General features: G+C 40.6%; 1 protein-coding gene across 2 annotated transcripts; it reads right to left on the bottom strand.

The window, feature by feature from the left end:
• Positions 1–111: 111 nt before the first annotated feature.
• Positions 112–9,395, bottom strand: HDDC2 (HD domain containing 2). Of its 2 annotated transcripts, none has more exons than XM_026088564.1 (6): positions 9,323–9,395; positions 8,595–8,716; positions 7,534–7,636; positions 5,433–5,501; positions 1,473–1,611; positions 112–256 (listed from the first exon to the last, which is right to left on the bottom strand). In XM_026088564.1, the coding sequence occupies exons 1-6, from the start codon at positions 9,371–9,373 to the stop codon at positions 162–164; spliced, it is 579 nt and encodes a 192-aa protein (XP_025944349.1). In that variant the 5' UTR covers positions 9,374–9,395; the 3' UTR covers positions 112–161. The 2 variants fall into 2 exon arrangements, with proteins under 2 accessions (XP_025944349.1, XP_025944350.1); XM_026088565.1 differs by having other exon boundaries at positions 8,595–8,741; positions 9,323–9,377.
• Positions 9,396–12,416: the final 3,021 nt, after the last annotated feature.

The following is a 12,416-nucleotide window of genomic DNA, read 5'->3' as shown; positions in this document are numbered from 1 at the left end:
CCTACCCACTCCTATCTAAGTGGTCTCAAGATTCTCAGCAGTTAATGCACAGAAAAAAACTCCCCTGGCAGAATTAGTGATGTTATGGGAGGGAAAACAACATAGAGAATGTAAAACAAAAACCAAAAAGTTTAATATAGCTATAGCTGCTTAGGAACACCTCAGGAATGTGGATGACATGTAGCAGCTATTTTTTGATTCCTTTCTGTATTAATCACAGACACAAGCTGAAGTATTTCTGGGTGAGCAAATTTTCCTGCAAGACAAAAGAAAGGGAAAAATTAATTAAAATGCTCTCATTTTTCTATGTGTGAAAGGTTGGCTGTGAAAGCTTGGCAGTGATGCTGAGCTTTAGGCTCAGAATTTTTTAAGGCAGTATTTCTATTCTACTTCAACTATGGAATAACTATAAGAGTAGTTACAGCCATTTTTCCCCAAAAAGCTTATACAAATATTTCTTGCTCTGTAAGACACTTAGAGTTAGAAAAAGGCTGCATCCTGACCAGAACAGTTCCATGATATGTATTTTACTACAGGAAACCACTCCAATTCAAGGACTTGAGATCATGGGTTCACTTAGGGTATACGCTCTAGGCTCTCCTGAGAAACTAGCTTGATTTAAGTTACTGAATTCTAGCAAGAGGGAAAAGATGTCAATTAGAAAAATAAGTATTTCAGCTTTTCTCATGTAGTCCTTTTTTTCCTTCTTGCCCAATCAAATCATTACATTTTTTAGAGCACTTMTTATTTCCCTGAGGAGTCACCAAGGTATAAATGGGAATTCTTTTACAGATGCAGTGTCTGGAGATTGCTGGTCCTTTCCTTGAGTTCATCTGCTCTTATTTTTTCCCAGGACAGGATGACTTGGAAGCATAGCCCTTTTCTGGTGTTCAACTCTCTTGCTAAAATTTTTAAAACAACTATTTTACCTATTTTCTCATTTTAACTAACAATTTAATTTATTTTGGAAAGCATGAAGAGCAGTAGATAGAATGAAATGTAGTACAATTGCACCTAAAGCATTTCACTGAGCTGGTTCCCCCATATACTTTGGGCAGGTCCTACAAGACCGCAGTCAATGTAGGGATAGCAAGTTTACTTCACTGGCTTGTGAAACACTAGCTTAGGGTAGAAGCAAGCTTCTGTCAAAGCATCAATGAAGACTAAAGGTTCCTTTAAACCCCTCTAGTGGTACAGAGAGATCCTTAAATGCATGCAAGTGTAATGAAAGCTGAGTTTCTCTCTAAATCCAAAGAGATGTAAAAGGAAGTTGGTATAAATGCAATCCATGTTCAACATGTACAGATAAATGTAAGGTGCTTTCATACCATGATAAACTTCACCAAAAATATTTAGTGTGTACTTCAGTAATGAGTGAAACAACTGTTTCTCACCTGCTCTGAATGCCTATCAGAAAAAAAAAGCAATTTATGTATTGGTTTTGTTTAAAAAAAAAAAAAAAAGTGTCATACCAGCAGTTGAATCATAAAAATCCTGTAGTCTGCCAGGTGCCTTTTCCAACTCTTCATACTCAAATGCTTGCAGTATCATCTCACACTGATCCAACTGTTTTACAAACTTGGCTTCTGCAGTAGACTGATTTTCATATTCCTAAACAAATGTGCAATAAATTTTTGTTTGTTGTTCTGAAACAGTATTAGAAGCTCTTTTTATATCTAGAATTTTCTTTATTAGTAAAAGCTGTTCCATAAATACTCAGAACAGAGCTACCTCTTTCACTCTCTTCTAAAGCCTGYTGTTCAGCAAAACACTTAAAATTAAGTATGTGCTAAAGTTCTATTAAACATAACAGGATTTAAGGACACAATTAACTTTTGCGTACTCAAACACGTACCAAAATGTTTTGCTGAATCAGGGATCACACGGAGACAATCCTAGTCACAATGTACGAGTTAAATAATAGGTTCCATATAATAAAATTTTATATATAAAGACCTTTCCAGGGTTGGCAAAGACTATGAATCACCATGGCGTGTGCCTATGCCTTACTTTTACATATTTTTAAGAACTATTTTGCATTTTTCTCCGCCAGTTGCTATTTTCATAAGGAGTTGTTCCTTACAATTTTCCTGTCACTCCTTCTTAATCTCTTTGGTCTAATCTGTCTGAGCTGCTTATATCTCTTTCTTTCTCCTGGGAGACAAGGAGTGGTGTTGTTATGGGGTTTCCACTCCATAACACTTCAAGTCCTTTAATCGCTCTGCTATCTTTTCCCTCTCTCCATTCATTGTCAGTTTATATTTGCGAGTCATTCACATTACTAGTCAGCTTGAACAATTTTGCTGTCATTTACCTCCAGTGATAGTTGCAGACAGGTTGGCCGTTTCATTTTCCTTTTTCAAAATCTATGGCATTTTATCTGATGTCTCTTCAACTGGTCTGCTCCTGGCTTTCCAAACCAACCGCAGAAAAAGGCTACTTTCTCTGTGGGTTATCACCACCTTGCTACCCTCAGCAGATCTGACCCCCCTCATCATCATTAACATCGGTAATAATCAGACCAGAGCCTTATGTACACACCAGGCCTATCTGTGCTTTCAGGTACACGTAACCAGTTATAGACAGAGCAATTCTACAGATGAGAACAGTGCAACTGCAGGAAGAGTTTTTCCTACTGACCCACAGAACATGGCAGGATTTTGACAGAATTTGAAACAGACAAGAAAGACCCTAAACTACTACCAGGATTTAGGCCACTTCAGAGAGCAGAATTTTGTTTCTATAACATGACAGACAGGAATAAACTGATTAACAATAAACTCCCTCTGCATGGTGAAGACAATGGTGAATGTCATTCATAGTGGCAAGATCCTGGTTTATAATTCCAGCACAGTGATGCTCAGATAATGAACGTGGCATGATCATTTGCTTGTCTGACATACTGTTAGGAGTCTGCTTTATTATTATGCTTACTGCTTTACATTCTAAAGTGAGAAATTCAGATTTTATTAGCCATGACTGATTTGTATATCACTCTATTTGAATTTAAATGATACTTTAAAATTTCAATTACATTCTGATCAACAGTTTAATCAACAGTTTCATTTCAACATTTTTACCTTCCCCCCTTCCTCCTTTCAGTCCGAGATTTGCCTCATATATGAATTGTTTAAATACTTCCTCTTACTTTCTCAAATCCATTTATTTATACTATTTTCATGACTCATGTTTTATTCCATTTTATTTGTCACCAAAAAGCACAAACCCTTTTGGCAGCATTATAATGGAGAACTTCATCACTGTGACTGTTTGCTTGTAAAGGTCTGCCTCACCTCCTCTATTAATTGGGAAAATCAGTCTGTTACCCATCTCCTCGTGCACAAAGCCCACCAGATCTTATGCACACCTCAGCTTACATTAACCTCAAGAAACATTAGCTATTGTAATGTAACTGTGCCTAACACTGAAATAATCATTTATTGTTTTGTCCCCCCAGCTGTTTAAGAGTGCAAAATAATATACTTTGGAGAAACAGTAACTGGTCTTTCAAATGCCACAGTCTGTGTAGGGCTGTYTTTTAAAATGACTACTGTGATTTTGCTCTTGAAAAATAAGAAAAGCAGGACAGAGCTGAAGTGTGCTGACTTTTCCCTTTTTTTTTTTTAATGTATTCTGAATTAAGTTATAAAGTGAAAATATATCAATGGCATCTTTCTGCTAACTTTTTCCCCTACATCACACAGATACACACACACACACTTGGAGAGAGCTCGCCAGTACAGTCCAAAGCAATAGTCTTCTCAAGGCTGTAGGGAAAAGGGGGTCAAAACAGGACAGACCAGTACAAAAGAACTTGGTGAGAGTCTCAACAGATCTTGTCCAGACACTGTTCAGATCGAGGCCATCACTTCGTTCACTCATAAAAAGAAAGCAGACAGAAATGCCTCTGGCTAGCTGAAACCATAATATTATACCAAGTGATCAGAGGATTCTTGTTATCTGCTTTTTTTTTGATGGATCTAGTTGTTCCACTTAAAGTAAGCCTAGAGGGGCTGCATGTGAGCATTAGATTTTTAGATTACACTTGTTGCTATGTGGGTTACATTGATACTGCTACATTGGAGAGTTAATGCCAATAAATTATCCTGAAGGTACAAACAAAGAACAAATGATCAAAGTGTGCATATGCTAAATTATGGTTAACGAGAAAGATGAAAAGCTAACATGCTGAAGAACTAATTGCATACTGAACCAGCTCCTATACAATCAGAAGGGAAGCCCGAGGCAAAGGAAAAAATACGCAAAAAAAAAAAATCCCACAAGACAACTCTTATCTATCATAAACTTTTGTTGTTCTATTACAGCAGCTTCTGAATGGAGAAGGAATCAGTGTTTACTATACAAATACACGCTCCATATTTCCCAAATTTGGTTATGCTGATTTACCCCTTCAACCCTGGCRTGCAGCACTGAAAACACAGCTCTGTCGCCAGTTTAACCATACAACTAGCGCAAAAAAAAAAGGGGGGGGGGAATATAAGCACAGAAGCACAGAAGTTGGCTGTAAATATATGGAATTTAAATACAGTCTAAGTGGAAAAGTAAGAATGTCTGCATAAAATATAGCCTTGGGTTACGGAGCCCAAGAAACATATAACCCCTTGTTTGCAACAAGATGTGAACAAGAGACTGTGGACTCACTTGTCYTTATGAGATTGTATGTCAGGAGAAGATAAAGCACAGTAAATCTAAACATAGATTGTTTAGAAACAATCTAACGATCCCTTGTTTGCAAATATAAAAGATCTTCACAATTAACAGCACGAGTTGCATTACAAAGTTAAATCACCTTCAGAGATGTATTTTCCAATACAAAGATTTAAGGTATCCAAGACTGGCCAGCAATCTCTGTTGCTTGTAGAAGAGAACTGTACTTTATCAGTACTCCAGATTTAAGTTTAAACCAGAACTTACTACTAAATATTTTAGTCTAATGGGTTGTATAACAAAGAAATTAAAACCACAAATTATTACTTGTAAAAAAAAGCAGAAGAAAATTATTACATGATATAATCAGATTCCATTATATTTTTCTGTATTAAAAAAGCTACAAAGAGACAGATGTCAACAAAACAGAATTTAGTAAAAAACAGATTTATATCCAAGAGGGTTGGGTATAAAGAGCAAACTCTTCTTTCAGTTGTCAAACCAAGCCCTGAAAGGGTTCACCTGGAACTCTGTGAGGTCAAAGCCCGGTTATTTTACCAAAGTTTATGGTTCCTTCTTGAAAGGGATCCCAAAGTCATCTTCACTCATACTGTTCACTAAAAAATTTAAAGCCTTATCTCCTGAACAAATGAATCTACCTTGCTTGATGTCAAATAAGAGATGGCACAGTTTTATAGGCGAACAGAAAGAGGACAATAGGTTACCCTCAATTTTAGCAAAGGATTAAAAGATTGCAAGCTTACTTCCCAGAGTTCATAAATTTCTTTTCTGAGGTCCTCTGATAGAAGTTGGGTCAGTTGTTGCATAGCTGCCTGAAAAAAAGAAGCCATTTGCATATATGAATGACTTGAACAAGCACATCTTTATCATTATCTTTTAAAAAATTAACTGCTTGTTACCAAGTTTGTAAAAGCATATACTACACAATACTTTTCAAAAGCGCATGTGTACACCATGAAACCTGCCAGCAGAACAGCAGGAGCACTTGGCAGAGGATCCCTTCTGGGAGCTGCTTAAATGCATTGTTAGAGAATTAGTCCAAAACAACAGAAAAATAACCTGAAAGTGTATCCGGTAAYTTCAAGAGTCCAAAAAGAAGCTCAGAGCAAAACAGGCAAGTCAAATGCCAGGGAACTGCCATCAGTTACCAGCTCTACCTTCCTCTGAGCAATAAGACATAATACTCCCAGGCTGAGATACCATTTATTCAAGAATAAAAATTTTGGGACAAGGTGTAATGCCATATCAAACTAATGGTATAACCAGCAAGTATGTTCTTCATGTTCTTCCAGGGAATTAGTCTTCTGTGCTATTTCTACTGTTTCCTAGTAACACAGTGCTGGTTCTGAAACAATCAGCATCACAGGCAAAATAAAGGTTTTATGCCATGATTGTTTTTCCACTTGAGACACAGGACATGATTTCACAGTATGGCTGAACTTAATCACCTGCTCCTCACCACTGAAGCATTAAGGTCTCATTCCTCCCCACCTCCTTCCAGCTCTGGAGCTCATCCAATTTCAGTGTTAGCAGGGCAAAATGGCTTACCTGGCAAAAAACGACTCTTCTTTTTTTAAACGTCAAGTTAATTTTCTGCTGCTTTAGTGAGACTAACTGATTAAACTTACCAAATAAACAAGCAAACTTCAGAACCAGCTCAACATAAGCAGTAGAGCAGAGGAGAAAAGAGAACTCAGCAGCAGAGTACTGATAATTCAGCTCAGGCCATCTGATGAAACCATTACCCTCAGTGTAATTTTACCCCAAAGTTCAGGGTCAGCATAAATGTTCAGTACTTGATCCTCCTTCTCATGAGGTCAACAGCAAAGTCCTACTGAGTTAAATTGGAGCAGAAGGAGCTAGAAATACTTCAGAAAAATTTGTGAACATATTTAAGCATCAAAACTTTTCTTTAAGTGCCTAAAAACAAATGGTAATTCCCTCTAGGCAAGTTAAAGTCTGACCCTTAGTGACAAAACAACCTTTGGAGGCATCAGGGAAAGGTTTCTTTTAGTTTAGTGTAAGAACACATTAAACAAGTACACTGAAAAAAACAGAAAGACTGAAATTACAGTTAGTAAAGGTAGCATTTAAAGAATTCTAAATAGTCCTTTGATCTTTAAATTGCACTTTTTTAGCAAAGTTTACTCCTAGAATTAGTCATAAACCTCACCCCCAAGCTTAAACAGGTAAGCATAAAAGTGGGAAAAAATCATTAGAACATTCATTACACTCTGAAGAACTAATTGTGGCCTCAAAAGAAATTACTAGGCCCTCTAGCTGTGACTGAAGGAGTGGTTTACCTTTTCTTCAAATAATGCACCAAAACAGCATTGACAAAGCAGCAGTTTAGACATATACATGGCCAAAATAAAATAAATCAAGCCAAACCGCAAAAACTAATGACAAAATTGGTATCTACACCGGGATTCCTGTGCAAATTGTTTAAATAAACTYTATGATGCATTCAAGTTATCTGGCACTGTATAAACAATCCATTAACGGTCATCCACTCTTCTCAATATACCTACTCTCCGCTCCCCACTTCTTGATTAGGCTGGTAAACACWACTAACATCTCAGGCTACAAAAAATCTAGTCAGTACAGAAATTAATGGTTGGAATGGAGATTACTTCAGGTGTTCTTCTTCTATACCCTTGTACTTCTTCATTTTGTCTGTGTAATATCAAAATGTTGAAAAAAAAAAACAAACTTTGTTTACTCGTGGCCTATTTGCACAATGCCAATGACAGTATTAGGTTGTTCTGAGGATCTCTTCACTGCCACTGTATTTAAAAACACGTAAAAAGCTTTGCAGATGTGGTTTCAGRCTGTGTGTCATACCTCTTCTCTCCTGTGTTTCTCCTCCTTGGAGATATTATCTGCAGGAGCGATATCTCCAACAATGCATTCAGCCATATCATGAACCAAAGCTAATCGTATGCATCTGACAAGAAGCCAAGACAGAATAATTAATTTTTCAGCATTTTAAGCTATGCCTCATAATAAAGGTGTCTTAAGAGACTGCATAATTTATCCCCTCTGTATATTTTACAGTTTTTTTTTTTTCCAATTGTATACAATATTTTTCACTTCTTTGCTAAGGGAAATAGCTTCCACCTATACATGATTTTAATTCCTGATTTCTAGCTACTGCTGTTTGTAAATATAGATTTAAGTATAAATATAGTTTGTACAAGAGAATACCATTCAAGAGTGACGTACTCAGTTATCATAACATCTTCCAAACCCAAGCATACAGAAGCTAACTACATTATACACTTCACATTATCCCTGTAACAAGTAGAATGTAATCTGATTGGAGCCGTCCCAAATTCAATATATAACCTGACAAAACATGCTCACAACTCTGTAGCTATGTCAGTCTGTAAGAAAATACTCAAAAGTCTTCACTATTTTCATCAGCTCTTGAATTGGCAAAGCAAATATGATCCCATACCATACTTGACAACTCATTCAATACTAACAATGCTTTCACTTCTACACTATATGATTTATGTGTCTCCTTACTGCCGCTGAGGGCTAACTCAGTCCGTCAAAATCTACACAGTATATGACTTTGCCTTCACTGTCTATTTCTTCAAACTGCCTTTTAACTGAAAGTCTTCAGCCTGCTTATTTACAGCTCACAAGAAGCCCAGCTCCGAGCCCTTGCATTAAAGACTTGCCTCGGCACTCTGATTTTAGTGATAGCAATCCTTAGTGCCTTTAACCTCTCCAGGTAAACAGCAACCTGCCGAAAGGGGGGCGGGGGGAGGAATTCAAACACTCTCTCGCTGTGTTTTGAAAGCTCCCCCTCAGCACGGGAGCTGCCCTAAGCGTTCTGCTTGCAGCTCTTCCGCCACGTTAAGAAAAGGAGTCGTAACAACCAGAGAGAGTCTCACCTGTCTTTGCTAAGGCTTTTGTCTTCGGTCACCAGCGCCATCATTGCCATCCTGTACATATGGTCCGACACGCTCTCCGGCTTCTCCACGTTCCTGTACACCCATCCTGTCCGCGCTACTCTCTGGGTGAAGGCAGCGTGACAACAACTTAAACATTAAGACCTTAGGGTTGGGGCGCGTCACTTTGCAGACACCAACAGAAACTCGGCCCGGCTGCCATCTCACGCGCTGGTAAGTTTTGATGCTTCCAGGAAGGCACTCGCCACGGAGACCGGGCTCTGTGGCAGGACTCCTTTACACCACTATTTGAAGACAAGGAAGCAGCAGCGACAGCCCTTTCGAGGGCCGGAGCACACGCACAGCGCGGAAAAACCGCGGGCCGCCTCGCCCGGGCGCTGCCCGCCTGCCCCCGGGGCAGCCGGCTCCGGCCACCGGGCCGGGGGCCATTTTCTCCGCCTCACAGACATCGTAGCTTTCAGGCAGCGGCGTTAGCGCGGCTGCTGAAAGCCAGTGAGGGAGCACAGGGACCACGGCTGCTTTCAGGGGGCCCTGGTCCTCCCTTAATGCTCGGGGCACCCGGAAACCCCCCCCACCTAGCGCCCCGCTTCGCCGCGCCGGTCACCGCGGATCCATGTTGGGGCCTGGTCGCGGCTCGCCAACGCCCCGCCGCGGCTCCCGCAGGCGCCCCGCCGCGCTCCCCCCGGCCCGGCGCCGCTCCCCGCGCTCACCTTGAGCTGCCCCACCAGCCGCAGGAACTGCAGCAGGCCGCCCGCCGCCATGCGCCCGCCCGGCAGCGAGCCGCCGCCCGCTCCTCCTCCTCCTCCGCCGGCGCCGCCCGCCGCCATGGTGGCGCCGCCCCCGCACAGCTGCCGTGGCGGCGGGAGCGCCGGGCGGGCGGCGGCGTCCTTGGAGAGGTAGACGTGCTTTCCTTTTTTTTTTTCTTTTTTCTTTTTTTTCTTTTTAACGCGTTAAGCTCTTGGTTAGGTAAAAATATACAGGTAGACCTTGGAGGTAATGCGCCCTGCTAGGCACGGCGGCATCAGGGGCACACAGCGGCCCGAGGGCTGCCTTTGCCCTTGCAGTCTCCCCCTTTTAGCCCACAAATTTTGGATTAATTCATTTTCCCGCAGTGGCGTTACTTCAGCAGGATGGGTCAAGTATACTTTTATCGCTTTCCTTCCCCTCTGTTCTTGGCTTCCCCCTACTGCCTTTTTCCATCCTCCTTTATCCGAGCCCTTAGGGCCTGTCAAACCTGGCAGCTTTGAAGCACGGTGGGGCCTGCTCCTTGCGCAAATGGCTATTAGGGAGCTAGCTAAAAAAGTGATTTTTAAAAGAGGAACCCCGTGCATCTTAGAAGAAGCTTTGCCAAATTTGGAGTGCTTGTCTTCAGGAGAGGGTCCGGGCTGTAGTACTTGGGAGCCTGGGTGTTTTTGTGATTTACTGTGGAGGTCAGAAGTGTGAATGCAGTTCCTGGGAACAAAAGCCCTTTCGAGTTGTGAAAAAAGAAGTAAATGCAAGCTATGGAAGCCCCTAAATAGTTAACTGCAGATGATGGGACTGTTTTTCCCATTGGCCAGTATCAGAAATGGGGCACCGAGCTAGATGGACCATTGATCTGGCTCAGTACATCCTTAGATAGGACTGACTTCCTTAAGTCTTCAGTGGTTTTTAGGTTTGGATATTGAATAGGCTAATTTTGCACAACTGCATTACTCAGTGGATGCTATTTCGGATGCCGTGCTGAAGTATCTAACGCTCTCTTGCCTGGATAACTGACATGCTGATTCAAGGTCATGGGTTTCACTACAAATGAKATTACTGGAATTAAACACTGGGGCATCTAAGTCTCCATTTCTGGAGAGATTCTCTGAAACCTGGATAATATTCCTGTAAGTCAGGTGAGAAGATGGAAAAAAGAAATAATCAGTAGACTCAAAACCATGTTCCAGATCCTCTTAGCAAAAATAATGAGGAAAGCAACAATWAAAGTTATATTATTCATGGATATGACTGCTGCAAGAAAGGATACATAGGTGGGTTATTCTTTCCAGGGATACAAAAATGAAAGGAAGGAATCCTTCCATGTGAAGAAAAGGAAAGCAGTCTTGTAGACAGGAACAAGAGTAGAAAAGATTACAGGGGGTATTGTTACGTGAACCAAATTACTAGCAATTCTTCAATAAATTGCCCAGAAAGAGCGAGACTGGAGTTGACTATTTAGTTGTAAGTTCATTGGAACTGTAACCATGCCTCTTTACATTCTTTATGTAATATCAAGCACATGACTGATATGCAGAAATAACACTAATCAAAGGATGGACAGCAATAATGCTGGGGATGGTAGGAGGGGACAGGGAACTTAAATTATTCCAATAAGAAAATATGACACAGTCAGGTATGTAGGGTTATATAACTCTCCTCTGTGATAAAAGAATCAAGATTGAAGCATACAGCATGGGCTGTATGAACTTTGCTGACCAGCTTGATTTGTTCTGATTAAATTCCGCACATTTTATAAACTCCCCAAAGAGCTTTTCTTAGAATCTTAAAACTGCCACAAATGATATCGAGAGAAGTGGAAGCTGGGCTCTTGTTGATACAGGCAACTACAAAAATAAATTGCTGTTGGGGCCTTCTCTGTGAGTATCTCATAATTAGGTTAAAAGTGATCATATCATTTAGCATGCTTTAAAAAAAAAAACATAGGAAATGGAACAAGCTCCTATAATTATTCAGGGAAGAGAGAGTGGTTATCTCAGTTGCTGCACTCCGAGGTTTAAATTAGTTTAGGGTCCCCTGGCGTCTGGCTACAGGCACTTCTTATCACTTTTACAGCTTGAAATAAGTAACACACTAAATTACTTTGCAATTGGTAGCTTTTCACAATACATTGCATTTCTTTGCTATTTTTTTATTGCCAACTGAAATACCATTTAATGGTTTAAGTGTGGCAACAAATTTTTGATTTTCAGAAAAGAACATCTGCAGTTTGCCAGATATCAGCAAATGGCAGAGTATTTTTTATTTTTGCTCATGTGTATACTTAAACAATATTTCTGAATTAATAATAGATCCAGGCACAGCATTTTGGTGACCATTTAAAAGCTATCCTCACGCAATAAACAAGGATCATAGAGCAGGAAAGTCATCAGTGTTACAGTTGTTTCACAAAAATGCTGATTGGAAAGGGACCTCTGGAAGTTGCCTAGTCTAGACTCCCACTCAAAGTGGGACTATCAGTGAAGTAAGTCAGATCTGCTGTGGCTTTGTCTTCACAACTCTTGAAACCATCCAAAGATGAAAATTTCACATCTTCTGCAAGTCCAAATAAACAATTTTTTTTCGTAATGTCCTCTCTGGACCTCCCAAGCCGCAGTTTCTGGTCATTGCTTCGTGTTATATTGTCTGCCACTACAAAGAAGTATTTGGCTCTGTCGTGTTTGTAACCACCCTTCAAGTAGCTGTAGGCTACAATTAGGCCACCCCTCAGACTCTTCAAAAGACAAGACAGCCCTAGCTCCCTCAACCTCTTTTCCCAGGTTATATGATCTAGATCCAAATCATCTTGGTAGCCCTTTACTGGAGCCCCTCCTCTTGAACTGGGRAGCACAAAACTGGACTCTGTATTTTAGGCAAGGCCTCACAAGTCCCAAGCAGGGGGGGGCATGCTCCTTCTAATGTAGCCTTGTACGTGATTTGCCTTATTTGGGATGAGAGCACACTGGTTGCTCATATTGGACTTGCCTTTCACCATAACCGCAGGTCCTTTTCAGGAAGGCTGCTACCTAGCCAGTCTCTGCAGCCGGTATTGATGGAAGAGTT

The sequence above is a fragment of the Apteryx rowi genome, unplaced genomic scaffold (genome assembly GCF_003343035.1).
Source record: "Apteryx rowi isolate R43461 unplaced genomic scaffold, aptRow1 scaffold_774, whole genome shotgun sequence".
NCBI classification, from domain to species: domain Eukaryota; kingdom Metazoa; phylum Chordata; class Aves; order Apterygiformes; family Apterygidae; genus Apteryx; species Apteryx rowi.
This window is presented reverse-complemented; position numbering and strand designations above follow the sequence as displayed.

What these genes read in the sequence shown, in the direction of transcription:
- HDDC2 (XM_026088564.1), bottom strand. Translation starts at nt 9,373, where the DNA reads ATGGCGGCGGGCGGCCTGCTGCAGTTCCTGCGGCTGGTGGGGCAGCTC. An exon ending in GGCTGGTGGGGCAGCTCAAG is followed by an intron (nt 8,717 to 9,322) that starts GTGAGCGCGGGG and finishes GCCTTCACCCAG; the next exon opens with AGAGTAGCGCGGACAGGATG. An exon ending in AAATTTATGAACTCTGGGAA is followed by an intron (nt 1,612 to 5,432) that starts GTAAGCTTGCAA and finishes ACATTTGTTTAG; the next exon opens with GAATATGAAAATCAGTCTAC.